This window comes from Podarcis tiliguerta (assembly GCF_965153285.1).
Source record: "Podarcis tiliguerta genome assembly, chromosome: 6".
In the NCBI taxonomy this organism is placed as follows: domain Eukaryota; kingdom Metazoa; phylum Chordata; class Lepidosauria; order Squamata; family Lacertidae; genus Podarcis; species Podarcis tiliguerta.
In genome coordinates this window covers 44,357,633-44,381,119 of record NC_139539.1, presented here as the reverse complement: position 1 = coordinate 44,381,119, position 23,487 = coordinate 44,357,633, and the positions used below count along the sequence as shown (strand labels likewise).

General features: G+C 44.6%; 1 protein-coding gene across 1 annotated transcript in view; it reads right to left on the bottom strand.

Moving 5' to 3' along the window:
- The window catches only part of GRM4 (glutamate metabotropic receptor 4), a 292,252-nt gene that overhangs the window by 49,804 nt on the left and 218,961 nt on the right, over positions 1-23,487 (bottom strand). Inside the window, exon 7 of the mRNA XM_083445676.1 lies at positions 1,056-1,256. Within this exon, the coding sequence (XP_083301802.1) occupies positions 1,056-1,256 (201 nt within the window). The remainder of the gene's footprint in view (positions 1-1,055; positions 1,257-23,487) is intronic.

Here is a 23,487-nt window from a genome sequence, read left to right as displayed (position 1 = left end):
AGAAACATCACGTCCCTTCTTTGCAACTCCACAATTCTATGATTCATGTACCCAGTGTTTTTTTCTTTAAAAAAAATGTTTATGGGTACTCTCATTTTCCTACTCATATTGAAATACTGCCCCTCAATGAGGCCAAACTTAGATTCCCAAAATGTTTAGGGGTATGCGTACCCCCAGAAAAAAGCACTGCATGTACCATAATTTACTGATCTTTATAACCACTCTAGGGCAAGGAAGAACTACTCCCATCTCACAGACATGACCCAAAGCAACCAAAAGCCAATCATCTGACAAGTAGGGTTGCCTGTTCCCCCATTTCACCTTTATAGAGGCTCCGTGCCTTTAACAATGTAGCCATGTGGTCAAGAGGGGATAAATGGTGTTCATAAGAAGAAGAAGAAGAAGGAGAAGAAGGAGGAGAAGGAGTTTCAGAATTTACATAAAATTCTTTTAAGAGCATTTGCATTGTTTAGTGCACATTAAAAAACCAATTAAATATAAAGTAATTGCTAAAACACATTACTCAAAGGTGTGCAAAGACATGCCAACAGAGTTCAATTGCCTGAAACCTTGCTGCACACATCAAACCTGTCTCTTTTCAAAAGATGGGCGGCACAAAGGTAATCTATACCGGTGGACCAACTGTGCTGTTGCTTTTTTATTTTTCCCAGAAGGTGGATTTTTGTTTGGGCTCCCAAACGAAATGGAAGAAGCCAGGAGAAACATAGGGAAACAACTGTTTGATGAGAACATTAATTAGATGCTCCATTAAAAAAGTGGTGAATGAAGAGTAGCAATTACAGATAAAACACCCAACGCCATTTCAACCTGGTGTGCTTGTTGTTGCATCTCAAGATGTATTATTTTCAGAGTACTGGGAGGGAGGAATACATCTTACACTAAGTCTGTGGCTGGAGGATGCAAAACCAAACATTGCAAGTGGAACATTTAAACATTCAGTCAGTGTTTTATATTAAGCCAGGCATGGTTTGATGCCCCAAGAAGCCCCAAGCAGCTGTATGGCCTTGAGGGTTATCCCACCCAGACAGACAGACCTGAGAAATTGACGCTACGGATGTACTTGAGAAGCTCTGCACCATCTACTGGGTCCATCTTGGGGCAGAGGCCAATCTTCCCAGGGCACAAGTTCTTGTGCATGTTGTGAAGCGCATGGCCCATGGCATAGACAGCATCGATGACAAACTGCACCTTTCCTTCCTGCTCATAGGCAGAGTCCTGGCCAATCCGCTCACGATCTGGAAGACAAAAGGCAAAGGGTGGGGTTCGATCACATGCTTTCATGGGCAACTGCAGACTTACAGGGTTATCCATTTCCTTTGAAATCTAGTATTCACTGTGGAATTTCAGTTCCTGAAAAGGATTCAAAGGACTCCTTCTTCTTGCAAGGAGTGTCTCCACTGTACTCTTTCATGCTGAGGTGAAAATTGTACTGAGATGCGGGGGGAGGAATGTTAAGAAATATTAGAAGACCATAACAGTTTCAGTTGGTTTGCTACACATGAAAGTAAATAAAAAGAAAAACCCACCCAGTGTATACCTCCATAGTGCCAAAGAGTTGGGCTGAGTCTTGTCATTACAAGAGCTCCACTTGATCAGACCAAGGCTCATCTAGGCCAGCATTCTGTTCTCACAGTAGCCAACCAGACACCTGTGGGAAATCCAGAAGCAAGGCTAGACTGGCCCTGTCTCATTAGTAAAAGGAGTACAGAAGCCACACAAGTAACCAATGCCATTCCATGATTTCAGTGATCTTGTAGATCAGGGGTAGGGAGCCTCTTTCAATCTGCTGGTGGGGGGAGCATTCATTCCTGGATAACCTTCACATGGGCACACACCAATGGTGGGTGTAAGGGGTGGACAGAGATCAAAGGGAAGCAAAAGATGTGACTCATATCTTTATATAGGTGGCTACAACAGTCCAGCCAAGTAAAACTTATAGGTTTTCTACATATACCCACCCACCTCTCCATTATCTATTATCACAATTCAAGAACATATTGCACCCAAGCAAAAGCTCCCAAGGAGGGTTTGGTACAGGGCCAAAGAGGGGTGTGGCCCACAGAGAGGAGGTGTGGCCTGAAGAGAGTCTCAGAGGCAGGTGGAGAAGCCTGCGGGGGCCACCTGTGGCACCCAGGCCTGATGTTCCCTGCAAGTGCTGTATACTGTTTTCAATGAAAGAACAAGACCTGCAGTTTTGTCCATATAGTTTTCGAGTGTGAATGTAAAACTTATAATGATATTTCCACATTAACGACAATCACATCTTCTCATAAATAGCAGGAGAGGGAGACTGGAAGGTGATTTACTCCTCCTGTGTGAAAAATGCTTGTAGTGGTGTTCCATCCTGTTAGCAACAGCTTTCCTACGCAATTTTTCCATCTTAAATTGCTCTGTTTCACATTAGCACACTAGGAACACAAATGCCCCAGCTTTGATTGCCGAAAAACCTGTCATGCTGTTCTAGCCTCTGAGTACTCAAACTTCTTATTTGTTTTGCTAGGGCATACAAAGTCCATCCTTCCTTGAAGGTTTTTAAAAAGAACTTGGAAGGCCATCTGTTATGATTGATCTAGTTGAGATTCTCACATTGCAGGCAGTTGGACTAGATTACCATTGGGGTCCTGTCAGTACGCCTTTCAACCGATGTCAGTGACTGGGCTCAATAAATGGTTCTACCCCAACTGGGCTAGGCGACTGGAGCACTTTCAGAGACCTTCCAATCTTGGAAAGCAGGTCTCGGTGCTCTGGACTGTGCACTGTGAGCACCAGACTCAGCAGAGTATAAACAACGCGGAAGCTAGCTGTGAAGCATAACTTCTTTTATTTCTAACAGCTACTACAAACTAAAGAACTACTGGCTTGCATGAGTGTTACATCTCCCACTCAGCCATCTAGTCACTACATAGATAAGACTCTCTCCACAGACAGAGTCAGGCAGTCAGGCAGGAGCGGAAGAAGTCAAAGAGCTGTTTCTGCCCCCTCCTTTCTCAAAACATCATATTAGGAGATTCTCACAATGGGAGGGGGTAAAAATATCAGCGGGTCCCTCCCAACTTTACAATTCTTTGATTGTCTGTTTTCTTTATTTTAATAAATTCATATTGAGTACAGTAAATGAACTAGATGTGAGCTGTTAATAACCTAAGGTTAATCCAGAAAAGACTGTGACACTGTCGGTCAGCAGGAGAGCTGAACTTATTCTGGATTGGATTGCTCTCTTCTTTAAAGGCCAGTTTTGCATATTGGGGGGACACGGGTGGCACTGTGGGTTAAGCCACAGAGCCTAGGGCTTGCCGATCAGAAAGTCGGCGGTTCGAATCCCTGTGACGGAGTGAGCTCCCGTTGCTCGGTCCCTGCTCCTGCCCACCTAGCAGTTCAAAAGCACGTCAAAGTGCAAGTAGATAAATAGGTACCACTCTGGCAGGAAGGTAAACGGCGTTTCTGTGCACTGCTCTGGTTCGCCAGAAGTGGCTTAGTCATGCTGGCCACATGACCTGGAAGCTGTGCGCCGGCTCCCTCGGCCAATAAAGCGAGATGAGCGCTGCAACCCCAGAGTCGATCACGACTGGACCTAATGGTCAGGGGTCCCTTTATGTTTTGCATCTTGGGAGTGCTTCTGACTCTGGTTGCACTCCTAGAAACTCATATGCCAGCAGGAGCTTGGAGAGCTTTTGCACAGATTTGGCTGGTAAATGAACTATGCTTGATAAAACAAATCTGGCCATAATTACACATGTCCTGGTCACATCTAGACTGATGCAACATTCTCTGTGAAAATGCCTTGGAAAAGTGTTCAGAAGCTTCCGCTGGTACTAAATGCAGTGGCCAAAGAGATTTCCAGATCCCCCACTGCTGATTATATCACCTATGTTTTATGTTGGTTTCTAGTTCCTTTCTGAGCACAATTTGAAACTCAAGGTTCTTCTTTACAACAGCCTAAGTGAAGACCCTTTGAAAGATCTCCTCCTCCCATAAGACCCTGCCTGCCCACTGCATTCAACACTAGAGGCCCCACATCCTACCAATTTGATGAGCACAATTGGTTAGGATTTAAGACAGGGTCTTCCCAGCTGCAGCCTCCAGCTTGTAGGAATCCCTCCCTAGAGAGGCTTGGTTGGCTCCCACTCACTCTCTTAACCTTCAGGTGAACTGAGCTTTTAATGCTCTGTCTTTTTATTTTATGCCAAATTGTTTTATCCCACCCATAGTTTTATTGTATGAAACAAATTTTAGCTATTTGGGCTGTTTCTCATAGAATCATAGAGTTGGAAGGGATCACAAGGTCCCTGCATCTGTTCAGTCTTACTCCATATTTTATGAACTTTCTCATCAGTCACCTTGAATATTTTATAAAGAAAAGTGGGGTATAATTTTTACAACAAATAAGTGAATGCTTGAGAGCCAACAGCTTCTGTCCATCACGCAAAGATGTGTTGTACATAGCTTAGTACCCATGGTCTTGATGGTCCAGAAAAGAAAGGTCTAGAAGTAGGTTTTCAAATTAAGAAAGATGAGTAGCAAGAGGTTAATTCTCACTGCATTTGCTTGGCAACTTTCATGGTGGAGCTACAGATAATGAAAGCACTTTCATCACAAAACCCTGGGAGGAACCAGGCCCTCTACAAGATATAGGAGGATGTCACTCGTTCCAAATGCTATGACAGCAACCCTCTTCTGTGGATTGCTTCCTTTACAGTGTAAGAGCTGCCTGTAGCTAGCAAGGGAAACCACACAGCACGTTTTCTTTGAACTCTCAAACTTGTACACCCAAGTCACAGCCTCAGTAGCAGCATATGCAAATATTATTCAGCCCCTGGCATCATCCATCTCACCACCGGTGGCTCTCACATCAGTCTCCCAAGTGCTATCAGCTGTGTCAAAGGATGGTCTGCACAGCATCCATCAGTTCTAGGATGTGCTCTATCAAGTCCTTGCCACTGCCAAACACACCTTCAGTTTTTCTCCCATCCCAATATTCCTCCCCCACCCACCCACCCTCCCGCCCCCTCTCCAGCCAGCATTGGATTGCAGGATCATTCAAGTATACGGTAATTACCCACGACAGCTGCCTGCCTCTTCCTGTCATAACCGCTCTTAATGGGACTTGAAACATGTTAATCATTTGGCAAAAGATACCGATTAACACAGCACACTGTTAATTGGAGCTAAAAGAGGGTCCCCTGTGGTATGGTACTGCCAGAATAACACCAACCCAGCCTCCCAAATACTGCCCCTTCACCAGCAGAGGGGAAGGGTGTGCTTCTGCATGCCTGGCTATGTGCATAAAGCCATGAAACTCAGGAAGAAGAAGAGGATTTAAAAATAGGGGACATTCTGAATTGGGAAGTCTACGACAGTGGTGGGGAACTGGTAGCCCCTCCAGATAGTCCTGGGCTACAACTCCAAGCTTCCCAACTATTGCTCATCTGTATGGGGCTGATGGGACCTGGAATCCAGCAAGAAGTGGAGAGTTACAGGTTCCTTACTCCCAACCTAAGGGAATAATCAGAGAAAGCACTGACCTACCAGAAGTGAATGGTGTGAATCTCCTCTCTTGCATTCTACAGTCAAGGTTTCACATATATAACAAGTTCTCTGCCCACCCAGTGTGCTCCTTCCAGCAGTATCACAGCTTATAATAGCCAAGTAGAATGTTTATGTGCTTCATATGACCCTGATGCTGTGATATGTGGTGTGGTGGTTCATATCAGAGGAAAAGAGACTCCTATGGCTAGCAAAGGATGAGGCAGGGAAAGAAAAGCATGGATTTCTTTATTCACTTGATACTACACTTGCTGCTTGCTCAGGAGAATCACCCAACCAATAATCAGTCAGGATGGGCTGCAGGTGGGTATGGGCGGGGCTGATGAGCAGCTACAAGCCTCCAGATTTCTCCTGATAGCGTAAAAGCCTCACTCTCTCTCTCTCTCTCTCTCACACACACACACACACACACACACACAGAGAGAGAGAGAGAGAGAGAGAGAGAGAGAGGCAGACAAGCAAGCAAGCAAACTATCCTAAGCTCGAAGGGGTCAAGGACAATGACACTCCATCATTTAGCACTTTTTGAAGAATTTATTTTAAAGTATTCAACTGTCAACAATCTGAGTTTAAAAATATATTCCTTTTTTAAGGAATTCAATTGTTTGTTTTGGCCACACTGAAGTGACACCTGATTGGTCAATAAGACTGAAATGGGCTATAGGAAAGTGAAACATTTCTAAACTATACAAGGTATAGAACCTTCAGGAATTTATGTAGGCCTTCTGGAGATTCTACTCCAGATATTGCTTCTTGTGTCTGCAGTTCGTCTTGTAGGGTAGACCGAACCTAACCCATGTTTACAAAGAAGTATGTCCCATTGATTTTGCAATTTAGCTTTAGGATTGCATTTCAGGGGTCACTGGATAGCTTAGATTGTGCAACTGTGAACCTTACATTTTAGGAATCTTAGGTGTTTTGCAACATCAAACTAGCACAACTGCTGGAACATAAAGGATGCCTCATGAAATTCAAAGTGCAAGGTTTGACATTGTTCTGAATACAAAGCAAAGAGATGAGCTTTTCTATAGGTCACTTAATGGCCTTTCATGGCTGGTGGCTTGAAATTAAGAATTAAGTATTTAACCTGAGGTACCACTGTATGGGAAAAGCTGTTTTGCTGTTTGATCCTGGTTAGGGAAAGAACCCTGGGCTTTTGTGATTGGTGGCAAGAAACAGTCATGGGGAGTTGCAAGAGTAAGCTGTTGCTTTTTGTAGGGGTGGGCCTGTTCCAAGTCTAATACAATAGTAATTTGTCTGGGTGCCTGCTTCTTCCTGTCCTCTGCTCAACCAGTATATTCTGCAATGGGAGCAGATGTTACAAAAATGCAATAAGCACATTAGCACTCTTCCTACAAGGAAAATGACCCTGTAAAAGGCTGACCTGACACTTCCTGCTGCTTTGGAATTGGAGAATGCAGAAGCAACATTCTCCTATAAAGGTTGCTTCGCTGTATAAATGCCAGACTACTTTAAAATAATGTCCTACAATAAGAATTTAACAACATTTTAAGTAATGTGCTTGTTCCCTGAATACAGTTGCAGCTAAATCTATATGAGGGGTTTGCATCAGCACTGTGTGTACCTCAACTAAGAAGGCAAATTGGGGTGATTCTGAGTAGCTTTTCATTTACAGAGTTGGACCACACCATTACCCATGTGTGCCAAGGAAGGGCCCAACCATCTGAGTAGCTCTTTGCCTCTGGGTTTGCTTTCCTTCAAAAAGTTAGACATGGCCATCTCTACTTTCTTTTCCATGAAATCAACTTGAATGCAAGAGGAGAGGAGGAGATGGATTTCTTCTTCTTCTTTTGATGGGCAGGCCTAGCTTTTAATCACAGTGAATTATTTCCCCAGTCTACTCCAATCACAATGAGCTGGGGAAGGAATGCTGAAGTAAACACATGGCGGAGTTAGATTGTTGGGGATGGCCTGTCCCCTCCCCCTTCATTTTCCTAACAAATAATTTTAAGAACCTATATATGTGAGCTACACACTTGATGGAAGGCCAGTCTGCTCTTCCACTTGATTCATGACCATGTAACTATAATAGATCCCTGCTATATACTTAGCTACTTATCATTTCCTCACAATATGTACTGTATACCGTATTTTTCGCTCCATAGGACGCACTTTTTTACTCTTAAAAAGTAAGGGGAAATGTCTGTGCGTCCTATGGAACGAATGTGTGGTCCCTGGAGCCAAATTGCCGGAGTGCGGCACACTCTTGGACTGCTCTTTGGTGGTGGTGGTGGAGCCGCGCTCCTCTGCCGGCAGCCTCGGCTTCTCCCTGCAGTCCCGGGAAGCTTCGGAGCAACGGGAGGGCTGTGCGCCCATCCCCCGTGCTCCTGGGCTGCTGAATGGGGGCAGTGGGGAAAGCCGCGCTGCTCTGCCGGCAGCCTCGGCTTTCCCCTGCAGTCCCGGGAAGCTTCGGAGCAACGGGAGGGCTGTGCGCCCATCCCCCGTGCTCCTGGGCTGCTGCATGGGGGCAGTGGGGAAAGCCGCGCTCCTCTGCCGGCAGCCTCAGCTTTCCCCTGCAGTCCCGGGAAGCTTCGGAGCAAAGGGGGGCTGTGCGCCCATCCCCCGCGCTCCTGGGCTGCTGCATGGGGGTGGGGGGGTGCTGCTCTGCCAGCAGCCTGCGTTTCCCCCTCAAGCTTTGGAGCAGCAGGCAGCCTGCCCCACGTTCCTGGGCTGCTGAATGGGGAAGGGGGGTGCTGCTCTGCCAGCAGCCTGCCCTTTCCCCTTAAGGTTTGCAGCAGCAGGCAGCCTGTGCAACCATGCCCCACGTTCCTGTGCTGCTGAATGGGGATGGGGGGTGCTCTCTGCCAGCAGCCTGCCCTTTCCCCTTAAGGTTTGCAGCAGCAGGCAGCCTGCCCCACGTTCCTGTGCTGCTGAATGGAGATGGGGGGTGCTCTCTGCCAGCAGCCTGCCCTTTCCCCTTAAGGTTTGCAGCAGCAGGCAGCCTGCCCCACGTTCCTGGGCTGCTGAATGGGGATGGGGGGTGCTGCTCTGCCAGCAGCCTGCCATTCCCTTCAAGCTTTGGAGAAGTGGGCAGGCTGTTCGCTGAGAGAGGGGAGGAAGAGGATGGAGAGGAGGGGGACAAAGAAGCTGGGTGAAGGGAGACGTGTGAGTGGAGAGTCATGGCAGAGGGCAAAGGAGAGGGAGCAGTGAAGGGAAGAAATTGCAGATGGGTTTGGGTGAAAGGGATGGAGAGGAGGAGGCTGGAAAAGGGGACTGTGCTGCTTGGGGAGGGGGAGAAAAAAGTGGGGAGAAGGAAAGCCTCCCAAGCCCGCTCTGCTCAGCTGTTTCTTGACTGTAATTCAAGTAAAGGGAATGTTTGCGAGCAGCAGGCAGGCTGTTCGCTGAGAGGAGGAAGAGGACTGAGAGGAAAAAATGTGGCATTAGCAATGCTTTGCATGGAAACGAAGATGGTATTTTACATGAAGATAGCGAAGAAAGTGGTGTCAGTGATTGTGAGCAACTGAGCTTCATAAATTCTGACTCTAGCAGTGATGAGTTCTTGGGGTTCACAGAAGACTAGAAGAGTACTCAAACCTTTGTCTCTCTTCATTTGTTAATGACAGTGATGATGGTTCTTAATGCCATTGTTGACTGCTGTTCACTTAACATGGCTGTAATATGATTCTGATATACCGGTTGTTTACAGTAGTTTATACAACATTTGATTCAGAATATTTTTTCCTTGTTTTCCTCCTCTAAAAACTAGGTGCGCCCTATGGTCGGGTGCGTCCTATAGAGCGAAAAATACGGTAACTGATAGTGGAAATTCCACACACAACTATCATTAATAGACTCAGTTAAGTACCACTGGCTTCTTTGCAGTGTGTTGGGCATTAACAGAAGAAAGTGCTCATGCTATAATTCATTCCAGATAATTTTGTTCTATACTTGTGATTCCAAGTTTTAAGTAAGTTATGTGTTCCACTTTTAGTTTTGGTAGTGCTGAAAGTTGCTAACAGTGCATGCACCAGCCTCTTGAAGAACTGCCAGAAATACTATTATTATGACCTAATAAAGACATATATTCAATACCAAGCATTCAAACTGCCCACAGCCAACATTGCCAGCCAAAAAAGGTGATCTTCACTGACTCCTAAGTGACAACTATTGAAAGAAGAGCTGGCTTAATTATTGAGCCAATGGAAGTAAACACAGTTAGCCTCCAATTCTACAAGTTCCCAACTGGAAGAAATGGAATAATCATATTTTAGAAACCAAGGCTTAATGGGAAGAGGACGACATGGTTTTTCATGGTTCTCCTACCACCAACATCACAGAAACAGGTTTGATCTTTCCTAGAAACTACCTAGTCTGGGGAAGGGCAGACCTAAGATAACCCCTTCCCTTTAGTTGTAGAAGCAATGATAGACAATGATTACAAAACTCCCCCCCCCATGAGATACTTCCTTGCATCCACGTTTCAATGCCTTGATTCTGAATTTTAACATTCCTTGAAACATAAATCAAATTCACAGCATGGGACTCTTGACTTTTTTCCATGGGTATGGAAAATCAATTTATGTTTGCATTAAATCTGCAAGATTAAAGACTCTCTATTCTGGTGGACCATATCTGTTTTCAGAAGCTTCTTGAAGGAATGAAGAAGTATAAGTGGGTCCCTGATTCACCCATTCTTTCAAAAGATGCCAGCTTCTGAAAAGGTTCTGATACAACAACCTTGTATGTAACCACATAGCAATGCCATATGGAATGAAAAACAATCTGGCATTGTTCCTGCTGCTCCCTCCTGTGCAACATTCTTAACTGGGACATAGACACTATTCAATATTCTGATGTTACTTTAGCAACAAACAACTGCAGGTAGGTGACTGTCTTCCATGTAGACCAGCTGGTAAGGAGCAATTAAGACAAAATGTATGCAAAAAATACCTGAGCAAATCTGTGCTGGTATATCTTTGTGCCCCATTGTGTGGGTCGGGGGGGGGGTTAGGTATCAGCAGCCAGTCCCAATCCTCTTGATCTACGTCACATAAGGCACTTTCACAAGTGACACAGACAGAGCAATCCAATCCGGGTGGGGTGTGTGGAGTTGGTTTAGATGGAGATATCCCTCCACCCAGCTGTCCTGCCTCAGCTAGTCTCTTACCAGTTGCTGAAGGGGTGATCAAGTAGGAAGCCCACTGGTGGTGTCCTGGCCATCACTCAAACTCAACTTTCCATTCCTGCCCAACTCTTTAATGCATATATCTGAATGATAGAGGCTAAACAAGGGCCAAAGGCACAGCAGGTAAACTGCATGGCTATACGTGAGCTGAGGCATTGATCCAACAAATGACATGCCTCCTGCCTCTTCCTTTTGAAGAGAGGCCTAGGAGGTGTTTCTGCTATGAGCAAGCAAACAGGCACTTCAATGAGTGTGCAGGACCTGTGAGGTTTATTTGTGCCAGTGCTTGCGTCTTTGTGTCCTGGGTGACAGAGCTGCCTCCTCAGCAGCATCTGGCTGACTCTCATATGCCTCCCCAAGATGAAGTTCTATACTGGCAGGAATGACAGGAGGGACTAGCAGCTGTGGTAACAGCCCTTTTGGAGATGTCTAGTATCTTAAGGGTGGAACACCCCTCTGTCAACCCACTTGAACCTTACTCCTGATAAAGCCCTGAGCTTTCTGAACATTGGTCCCCTCTGCCAGCGCCAATATTTCTTGAGGCACTAAGGCCTTCCCTTGGGTTGTCTAGCTCCAACTCCCTGACCTCTGCCCTCCCCCACTTCTTTGGGATCCCCACACACCCTCCAAGGTGGCTCCACAAGGTTCATAACTGGTGGAAAGCAGCAGGAAGCCCCAAGGGGAGAGGCTGAGCTGACCCAGGATCTGCTGGAAATCATGCCAGTCTCACTACCATTGTATGATAATATCAGCCCCGATCATCTTGGCCCTCAACCTTTAGCCATGGTCACTGTGACTGACAGGGCTGATGCAAGGAGGGAGGGGGAGCTTTGATTGCGCCCTGAGAATATATATTTGTCAGCTTTTAAAACCTTGTGACTATGTTGAATGTGGCATGTAATATGAGAAGTTGCCGTTTTTAATTTGAAAGATAGCTCCTAGAAATTTAGCAATTTATTTCCCAGTGTGTGAGGGATATACCTTGTTTTTCCATTTCAGCGAAGAAAGCATGTTGACTACACATTCTTTTCCACATGAACCACTAAAAAAATATCTGGACACCCCTCCAAGGAGGGAAAAATATTTTCTACCACAGGCAATAAGTCCCCAAATGTTAACATTTGAGGACACCTAATGTGGTCTACTGCAATGTCACTTTGAAGACAGAATATCTCTCAGAAACTTCAACTGATCTAAAATGCAGCAGCCAGTTTATCAGCTGGGGTTCCCATTAGAACTCATGTAGCCCGTGTTCTAAAACCAGTTTGTTTCTGGACCCAATTCAATGTGCTCATATTAATATTTAAAGGCCTAAGTGATTTAGGCCACAAATATCTGAAAGATCCAGCTCCCTCCCTACAGACTCTCTCTGGTGTCCACTCCCAGAAGCTGGGGTGTGTGGCCCAGGGGTGGCTCCATGGCAGCCCCATAGTCATGGAATTCCCAACCCACAGAGGTATGTCTGGCATCTGCACTATATGGTTTTCAGAGAATGCTGAAGATGTAGCTCTTGGTTCTGGTAGGGTTGGCATATTTCAAAAAGTAAAAACTAGGACACCCCAAAGTTGTTTCGTTAATTCTTTTTCATACTGAATTTAACCTGGTGGTGAAGGGCAGGTAATAAATTTCAACCATGATGATGATGATATCCAGAAGGATGCTGCGTGACACTGTGCATGCATCTCCCTCTCCCTTATCCCTCTTCTGTGCACAGTGAGAGAAGACGAAGAAACACAGAGATGCAGGAATGATACCCAGCAGCATTCCCATTCTCTGTCATTGTAACCTTCACTTCAGGATGGGAGCACCATGCTCAGCAGCTGATGTATCAGGCGGAAGAGACGCTACAACAAATTGATAGAGAACTGACCAACAAAAAAAGATTATATCAAGGAGGTAAATTTACAGCCCATCCTTCAAAGTTATAAAAATGCTCTTGGACTACACTGAGATTACTCATGTGAAACCCGTCAAGTTATCCTTTCTTTCCCATTATTGACAAGGACTATTAATCTTCTCCCTCAGCTCAGAGCCCTTCCCGCATTCGTCTCTCAATGAACAGACAAGCCACTCTGTCTTGTCAAGATAATTACATATTTTTAAAAGAAGGTTGTAATAGACTTTAGTCTTGAGCTAAAAACCTCTGGGAGTTTCCTCCCAGCATTTTGCTATGTGGGTCCTATCTGATCTTCCATAAAAGTGGCTATTATTCAATAGCACCCAAAATGTGCATGTTGCCATTTCAGATACTAGTGCAGATGTGCTCTTGGGACTCTAAGCAATGGGAGTTCTACCCTACCCACGAACTTCATGTGACCTTCAAAATGGGCCATAGGCACCATCTTAAATATGTTCACTGAAGCTTGCATGACAGCACCAAGCACACCAAGCCCATCAAGTTAGATTGATTAATTTATTGATTTGATTCCTTTATTTTCGACTTCCAAAAACAGTTCTATTTTCATTACAGGAAAAGGAAAAGGCACATTCTTGTCTCAGAGTCTCTGTTGAGATCTCACTAGAAGTGAGACCAACAAAAGGACTGAGAAAGTTAGGAAAGCAAAAGCCTCAATAATTCTGCCTTTCTCAAACTCTCATGTGGGGTCAAAATACATTGAACATCCTTCACAGCACAATAAATACTGCTTGGATTAGCTAGGAGCATTATCCTGAAAGTTTCGGGGACAATCAGGAAAGGTCCATTTCTAGTAGAAGCTACTATGACTCAAAACATAGCTATTAGTACTCATCTAAGTTTATACACTTCTGTTAAGAATTTCTTTCAGAATTAAAAGCTGAAGTCTCACACTCACAATAAGATCAAGACCATAGCTAAGCCTCAAGGCAGGACTGGAACTGAATTTCAGGAATGGGAAAGAAGGATCAAGTTTCTCAGCTCACTTTTTAATGCTTGAAAGTCTTGAATCAGAGCTGATTCTGTGATAATTGAGAAAAGGTGAAGGTGTAATTATTCCAGTGGATGAGCACTTGGCAGCTGGGCTCCTAGCAAGCTAGTTTATTGAAAGTAGGCCAACAACATCAAATATATGACACAGTTTGGAACCTAGTTCCTGAAAGGCAGCTCCAATATCAGATTTTGTACATGCTCATTACTTTTCATCCTCTCCTTATCATGTTGCTAGGAAAATGCGTAATTTAGCAACTGGGGCAGGATGTGTCAGCCAGCATTTTATGGACTATGTTACACCTCTTCTGTGTCAGTTGCCTATTGGCTTCGAGGCCCAATGTAAAGTACCTGAGCTCTGCATCAGTGGCATAGCATGGGTTGCTGGTGCCTGGCTCAGGCAAGATGCTGAAACCACTCAAGTGCCCCTCATCAGAGATACCAGGCTGCACTGTGCCACCTGTCCATGCAGGGAGGAGCCCAGACAGAAAATGCAGCCCTTGGTGGGCAAATCCTCCCAACGCCTGTGGAGAAGAACGCCAGGGCAGGCCTCCCTCTCTCCGTGCCTGCTCACTGTGGGCCTGAAACTGCGCTGCCACTTTCTCCAGGGTGGGGTAGGGATCCCCATGGTAGCTGCTGGTTGCACCCCCTCAGAAATTTCACTTCCGGGGCCTTGCCCCCCCCCCAGGCCCCCATGCTATCACACTGCTCTGCATACTTCCAAGCAGCCTTCCCTAACTTGTAGCCCTCCAGATGTTTTGGACTACAACTCCCATCAGTCCCAGGTTACTGAAGGCTGCCTTGGAGACAGCCAGCTTTCCACCTCATTTTAAAATCTAACACGATGAATGAACCTGAATGGTGCTGCAGGAAACTAAATGCATTTCTTGTGTCTTAGATTTCTTGCACCTCTGCCATAAAGACTAACACACAGCTAGCTAGCTTTTAAGATGCCAACTATAATATTCTGATTTGTGTTCTGTGGACATTCTCCTCTGAGCTAGACAAAGATCCAATATAGAGCATAGCAATTCTAATAATATTGAAAACCCTTCAGTGAAGACAGTGTTGGACATTCAGCTTAAGAAGACCCTGATCTTTTTTGAGGCCCCCAGGGGAAAATATTAATATTTTTTGAACTGTGGTCCTTTCCATGCTGCATTTCCTCCAAAATCCCTCCTCCCGGAAAATAAGGTCAGTTGTATGAGCTTGACCCCCCCCCCTGCTGTTTTTGTAGTCTGGACACAACACCCAAGCTCAAAATTTGCCCAAGAAGTCGGATCTACCTTACTACATGCCTGATGCTGAGCAGTGGGTCCTCTCCTTTGAAGGGCCTATAAGAAAAGCTTTTGGTGCATTTACTCCGAAAGCACCTGTTCTCTGATGTGCTGAAGCCGTCAGCCCCAACGCCTTTTCACAAGATGCCGATACCTACTTTAAAAATCTTTTAAAGGACAACATTAGGTTGGAACCAGCAAACCACAGATCAGAAAACAGTCGTGCAGTGGCATGTTCCCGACAGGAACACAATGAATCTCTTTGAAACTCACAGTAGATTAGGACAGCATAGGGAATGTGACCCTGCTGATTATAATAGCAGGGTCGTGCATCGTTCTACCCATCTGATAATTAATTTTCAAGTACGCAACGAGTCTTGCCGGGCACCCCTCTGAGAATGAATGCAGCTATCTTTTCAAGCGCCGGATGAGAAAGGATTAGCATCAATTCCGATCACATCCCAGCTCTGGCTGCGGCTTTCAGCAGGAGTTAATCAAACTCACTCGCTATACCACTCTCTGGAGAGCTCAATTGATGGCCCCCCAGACCACCAAGGGACTTCTGAACCATAACCTTCCCTGCCGTGAGTCACTTCAGGGAGTAATAAATGGCTGCAGACAGCAAACGAGCAATGTCTCAGGGCCAGGTCCAACAAACTATCTTGCATCCACTCAATGCCTTCCCTTGGATGCACTTTACTTCGGAATCTCCCACCCCTGTGGCTTGTTAAAGTATGATTGCACAAACTGTTTCAAGCACTTTAAAGGACTATCCTGGAACGAGCTGAAAGGCCTTGGAAGAAGGGTTGTAGCTCAGTGGTAGAGCATCTGCCTTGAATGCAGAAGATCCCAGATTTTTGATTCCTTGGCATCTCCAGGTAGCACTGGGAGAGACCCTGGAGAGCTGCTGCCAATCAATGTAGACAATCCAGGGCCAGATGGGCCAGTGAGTCTGACTCATGCTAAGGCAGCTTCCCATGCTTCTACAAGAACACGTTATGATTAAATATTTTTGCACATAGGAATTTATGGGACTCATTTCAAAAATCATCCAGTGGATGCAGAATGTTATAGCACAAGATCCCAAAGCATCACATAGCCATTTGGGTCAATGAGCCCTCCACTGATCCCTGTATTATCGTCTCCCAATACTATGGAGAAGAGTATTGATCCAGTGTTATGTGTGTGACTGGTGAAATGTTGGGGGAAGCCCTGCACTCCTGTCACAGAGGACAGCAGGTTGGGGAAGGCTGCTGTATGAGGTTATGGGTACCAGACTCTCCAAATTCCTAGGTCCAGTAAATGTCAAAATATAAGCCAAGCCAGTTTCCTGACCAGGAAATCGCTTGGGGCGTGAGCCATCAGGAGGACAAAGGGAAGGTGATGAGCCATTAGGGAAGCCAAAGAGAGGGATGCTCCCTCTGCTCAGAGTTAGAAGATAAAAGGAGAGTTTAAAGTAGAGTCTTGGCTTGATGTGACCTCAGAGGGAAAAGATTGCAGTCTGGTAAAGGCGGCAAAGTGGAGAGAAGGTCAGAGCATGATGGCTAATGTCTGTTTGAATCTAGGGCTGTAGCTATGGGAGACGTAAAACCCTATTGGGGTGTCAGTGATGTGAACCTCTCCATTGTAGGCTCAAGTTGTATATATATATAAGTAAACCATATATCATAAAGGCACCACAACCAATGCTGTGCCTCATTTCCAAACAGAAACACGAACCCTGGGTAAGAGTGCCTGGAACCCCTGGAATCTCTGAGACTGGGGTGGTGTGCAACAGTGCGTATTCTAAAATGGCACCATCCACACACATGAGAATGGTATAGGCAGGCTTAGTGCCCTAAGGTTTGCAGAAGTATTCTTCTTGGAGGGAAACACTGAAAAAGAGAAATAGCCCAGTGAGGACTGCACATGCCCCCAGAGTACCTGTGTAGCAGTGGAAGGAGGAATTAAATGGAGTCGATGGCTGGCTAGAACTCCAAGCAGGTGCACTGCAACCCTGTGCTAGATTCCACTTGGATTTTCTACCAAAAATAGAACCATTTGCTGATTGTTGGAGGCCTCCTTAAATGTATTTGCCTAGCACTTTGATGGCCTTGAGATGGCAAGCAAAATAATCCTCTGTTTACTAAGGTTTCTGGTGGGTTTTGGCTGCTGTCTTGGATTTTGTTTATTGTAACACTGCTTGTTCCCCTGACTTGCATGTGTTCATCCTTGTTTGGATATTTCCTTGTATTTGTTTTAGCTTCATGAGTAAGCTGCCTTGGACAAAGTAATGGAAAGTGGATCAGCCAGTGAAGGAGCATCTGCTCCAATATTTTGTGTTCTCTCCCCCCCCCCTCCTCCCATCCCCCTTTTATATTATGTCTTAAAAGATTGTGAACCTGCCGGCAGGTGCTGCCTTATCCTGAACCGGCACACCCACTCAAAATCACTCAAGAGCACCTGAAACAAAAACCTGGAAGTAAAATACATTACAAAAAATAAGATAATATTGGTTGTGTTGGTCTCCTTTGTGGCACCACCTGGATGACAGACAGATGTATGTGGGGGGGGGTTATCAGAGGGGGGCTAGACATCTCCACATCAGTTTGCTAATCCTTTCTTTTTAAGTCTCTTGAAAACTTGTCAGTATTTATGTTTCAAATTTCCCCTAATATGCACGTTTCTATGCAATTTTGTCCCAAATCCCTGTGTTTGAAAGCAGTTTTCCCTAACATAATGCACTTGTGTAGGTTAATATGTATAATAATTTTATGCACACTTAGCCCTAATATATGCATTTTTGTACAACCTAGACAGCATCTTAAAAAGCAGAGACATCACCTTGCCAACAAAGGTCCGTATAGTTAAAGCTATGGTTTTCCCAGTAGTGATGTATGGCAGTGAAAGCTGGACCATAAAGAAGACTGATCGCCAAAGAATTGATGCTTTTGAATTATGGTGCTGGAGGAGACTCTTGAGAGTCTCGTGGACTGCAAGAAGATCAAACCTATCCATTCTTAAGGAAATCAGCTCTGAGTGCTCACTGGAAGGACAGATCGTGAAGCTGAGGCTCCAATACTTTGGCCACCTCATGAGAAGAGAAGACTTCCTGGAAAAGACCCTGATGTTGGGAAAGATGGAGGGCACAAGGAGAAGGGGACGACAGAGGACGAGATGGTTGGACAGTGTTCTCGAAGCTACAAACATGGGTTTGACCAAACTGCGGGAGGCAGTGGAAGACAGGAGTGCCTGGTGTGCTCTGGTCCATTGGGTCACAAAGAGTCGGACACGACTATAACTACTAAACAACAACAAATTACTTGGCTGGAGAGCTGCATTGCAAAATTCAGACAAGTGCAGATTTGCTAGGTTAGCCTTGAAATGCAAACTGAACCAAATTTCTCCCGCACACACAAACAGCAAATGAGAGCATTAGCTAGATGTCAGGAATGGTTTTACACAGTGAGAGACACATATATTAAGAAAAAGGCTAAATGGCTTGGAAGAAGTGTTCTAGGTGAGCGCTTGCAAGGGGACAGATCAGAGAGATTGGTAAGGCTGAAACAACTTTTCTCTTGGTTGCTTGGGAAAGAATGAGGTTAGTAGTGCTGGAATGAAAAGGTATCGATGGAGGGGGAGAGGCAGAGGAGAAATGTACGGGTACATGAGACGATGGGGGACACTCATCTCCTGTAGCTAGGAGAGGAGATAAATTCACCAGCACACGGCACTGATGAGGGCATAACAGTTTGAAGATGTCCTAATTGTGTCCCGGGGCACAATGAGCCAGACAACAGAGAGGAGTGACAATTGAGGAACTGACGCAGAGCTCCTCAAAGCACAGCAGTCACCCGTTACTACGGAGACGCACACTTTTTTTGTTTGCAGGTTGTAAACTGTAATTGAAATGAATTCTCAAGGTTGAAATAATCAGGTGAGGTAGCCCCCTTCCTCTTGCTCCCCTCCAGAAAGAAAGGAATACAGACATAGTATTCACATGTTCAGATTCAGCCCTTTGCAGCAGACTGTTGAAGGAGAGGGGAGAGGGGTTGTCAGTTAGTTTACAGAAATATTATCTGCTTACTGATTCAGGAAATCAGGAAACATTTCCCCAGTTCCTTCTTTCCCACTCACTCTGTCTCCCCTTTGCTTTCACTCATTCATTTAGCTTGCATCACTGAATCCATTAGATCAAGCTTTCCACAATGTGGTGCTTTCCAGACATTGGAGAACTCCAACTCCCATCAGCCCCAGCTAGAATGACTAATGACCTGGGATGGTGGGAGCTGTAGTCCCAAATATCTGGAGGCATCATGCCAGAGAAGGTAGTAATAGATTATGGGAGGCGAGGCCACAGCTCAGAAGCACAACACACCCTTTTACATGCAGTTCCAGATTCTGCCTCTGTGGCATGTCCAGCTCAAAGGATTTCAGGCAGTGGTCCTTGAAGAGCTACTGCCAATTTGAGCTGGCTATACTGACAAGAGGTATCAATGGCCGGATTTACTAGAAGGCAGCTCCATATTGATCATATGTCTGTAATTCAACCAGTCAGCATTCCCATGGGGTCTTCCCATGTTAGAAATAAATCCAATTTTTCACCTCCTATTTCACAAAGCCCATACCATATTATGTTGCCTGTCAAAAATGCTTGAAACAACAGAGTTTGAAAAAGTTCACCACCATTCAGCCTTCATCTCATTGGTCCGGAAATAGTTGTGGGTTGTATCTAACAAAGTTCTACTCAGAGTAGATATACTAAATTACTGTATCTAAATTAGCATGCCCATCCATTTCAATGGGTCTACTCTGAGTAAAATTAATGTTGGCTTCTACCTCTAGGCTGCAATACAACTTCCCCATCTTATGTTCACCTGTGCAGGCTCAGCTAGCCTTCCACCACTGCAGACCTCCCTCTTCCCCTCACCAAATGTTCAGGCAGGTGGAAACCTCACCAATGGGGAAATCAAATTGACTTCACACATGTTTTGACAGGCTGGATGGTGATGCTGTCAACGAAGTAGAGAGGAATCAAAGAGAGGAAGGCTTGGAAGGGAAGATAAGCAGCTCCATCATATATACATTGAGTTTGAGATGGCAATGACGAGACATCCTATTACAATATCAGACAGGCGGAATAGAGGACGGTTCTTTCTTCATTACCTTTACTGAGGAAGAAAGACGAAGGGATCCTCCAGATGACCTGTTTATTGAGCCTCCAGCCTCATTTGATTGCACAAAGCTTATGTGGAGGTTAAACACTGTCTTCCTTAAGCATTCATTCTGAGTTGTTTGCAGAGAAGCAATAAGAATTCATGCTGATTTGCTTTCATGGTGTTTATGTATCTTCCTGTTAATCCAGCATCTCTCAAACTGTGTTCTATGGAACCCTGGGGCTCCACAAAGTAGTCCAAGTGGTTCCACAATGAAAAAAGTTGTAATGGCAGACAAGCACACACAATGTCTTATTTCCATTGAGCTGCAGCCATGGAGATGAAATGCAAATACTCAAGCAATTGTCCTGGAAGTCCCTTCCCCTTCTTTCCTTACATTGCCATATTTTCCAAGAATTAAATCAGGAGCAACTGGCAGGCAAATAATGGAGGCATTCAAAATGGATAGAAAAATTGGCTTCCAGGTGGAGAAATCAAAATTGGGAACAGAATTGTTAGAACCCAAAACAAAAATATTGTCTAGAATGTATAACTTGCTGCTGAAATGGAATACACAGGATGAGGAAGTGAAATCAGCTATGATTAAATGGGCACAAGATGTTGGTCACAACATAATGTTCGCTGACTGGGAAAGGTTGTGGACCACTGGAATAAAGTTTACGGCATGTAATGCCTTAAGAGAAAATATAATGAAAATGATGTACAGATGGTACATGACACCAGTCAAGCTAGCAAAAATGTATCATATGCCTGATAACAAATGTTGGAAATGTAAAGAATCTGAAGGTACTTTCTTTCAACTTTGGTGGACGTGCCCAAGGATTAAGGATTTCTGGGAGATGATTTATAATGAACTGAAAAAAGTGCTTAAATACACATTTAGAAAGAACCCAGAAGCCTTTCTCCTGGGTATGGTGAACCAACAGGTCCAGGTGAAGGACAGAACTTTTTTTATGTACGCCACAACAGCAGCAAGAATACTTATCGCACAATATTGGAAGACGCAAGATCTACCCACGCTGGAAGAATGGCAAATGAAGCTTATCGATTATATGGAACTTGCAGAAATGACCGGCAGAATCAGAGACCAGGGAGAAGAGACGGTGAAGGAAGACTGGAGGAAGTTTAAAGACTATTTACAGAAGCATTATAAAATAAAGAATGTTTGAGGACATCAGATTGAATTTAAAAGAATGTTAGCATAAAAATTTAATGATAAAGAAAGAATATTTTTAAAGACATATGGAAATGCAAGTATGTTAAGATAGTAAGATTAAGTTGAACCAAAGATACGCCAGAGGGAAAGAATTTACTGTCAGAATATAAGATCTAGAATACAGAGTGGGAAGGTATGGGGAAGTCGCAGACCCAAGTTAATGTTGAAAAATATAAAGACACAATAATTGTTTTTAACTTTTTCCTATTTTATTCTTTTTTTTTGGATTTGTACACTGTATCTTAAATTGTATGTATGTATTGTTTTTTTTCTTTTTTGTATTTGTTTGTTTGTATTCTTTGTTTATTGATTGTGAAAAATAAAATATCATATATAAAAAAAAAACAGGAGCAACTGGCAGGCTAGTGTCTGCAGGGCAGTGTTACTTCCCTGGCTTTTCAATACTATACATTGCTGCTAGTTGCCAAGAGCAGTGGAGAGCTGAGCAAAGTGTGGATTCATCAGCCAAACCAATCATATGCTCTTACACTGTTACGTGGAGGCAACCATACAGGTGCAATTGCACAATGCAAGCCCTTTTGAATGCTCAGTTACCAGGAATGGTCCCCACCCTGACATAATCCATTACTCCAAGGGCTGGAAGAGAAGACAGCCATTGGCTTACCAATCTGGATGTAGCTATGATTGGACCTGAAGGCAGCAAGTCCACCTCTCCCTTATGCAAAGTTCCCATGAAGAACTTTGTAAAATAAAACAGGAGGATGCCTGAAATATCTGGTTGTTGATCACCTGCACTAAAAATAATATATGTACATGAAGGAAATGGGGACATCATGGCCTGTTCATATTATCACTTTCTGCAGGAGGTTTTTTGTTTTTTAAACCAACCCTAAAGTTGGAACCGGTCTTCAGACACAGCTTTGCTGTGAGATTTGGAATTCAAAGTGCTAAAGGGAAACGCCAAAGGTCAGGCCCTTCCCCAGATTGACGCTGGAGGAAGTATTTCCACAACCCTCTGGGAAGCAAAATCAACAGGCTCCATCTGGCTGCATTATTTATTTCAATCTGCGCCACAATAAAATGCTATTCCCCCCCGTCTATTTGGTAAGCAAACATTTCTCAGACAAATGCGGAGATAATTTATTTGCTGACAAATTCGAATAAGACACTCCTCGGATTGCTGAATTTCACCTGCCTCTGCAAAAAGAATGCTCTTAAAATATTCTCGCTTAATGCTATGTTATCATTAAGATGAAGTGATCAGCAGCTTGCAGCAACTGGTAATGGAGCCAGTGAGTTGCTCTGCAGCACCAGGGATTTCCAGAAGATGATAGCGCCAGTGTATTTCTTAATGAACAAGTTTCCCAATTTATGTACAGGAAGACATAATGCACCTATCGGTGTAAGCACATAACTCAAAAACTGGTGCTGCTATCATTATGAGGAAAGAGAAAAAGCAGAAAGAGACTGATGATCTGAGGTTTATGTTTCAGATCTTTGCTGTGAACAACTTTAAAACTGGAGAGGAAGCATTTAGGTTTGAAACATAAGAGGAAGATAAAAAGGAGGGTGAAGGATGTTCATGCACAGGCTACAGGGAAATGATAGGTTAGAACCAAGGCCAGATTAAGGTGGTTTTGGCCCCTGGTGCAGTTCCCAAAATGGGAAGGGCAGGGCTGGCCCACGCATGAGGTGAACTGAAGCAGCAGCCTTAGGTGGCATAATCCCACAGGGTGCCCTCCTGATGAGCCTCATTACTGGGATGGCACAGTGGTGGTTTCCAGTGAGATCTCACTGGAAACCACACCCATGTGACTCCAGTAAGCAAGGGGTGGGTAGTGGCAACTTCCCATTTCACCTCAGGCAGCAAAATAGGATGGGCAACCCTTGTGGAGAGAGGGGGGGGGCTTCCCCCCCAAAAAAGAATGCAGAAAATAAGGTCCAATAAAATACATCTTTGGGTATCTTAAAAACTAACCAATTTATTATTGCATAAACTCTCATGGACTACAGAAAATACTCTGAGCATGTGCAATTTCACAACTCTCAGCAAAACACAAACAATGAGTTTGGAATAGGTAAATCTATGCCAGCTGATGTCCCTCATTCTGGCTCAGCTGGATATATGCAAGTGTAAGTCCTCCATTCTGACTCAGCCTGGACTCTGCCAATTCACTGGGCTGAGGCCAGGGCAAGTCCTGGGAAAGGGGCATTCTGTAGGGAATGGTAGGAACATTGCCACAATGGAGCAGGGGGAGACT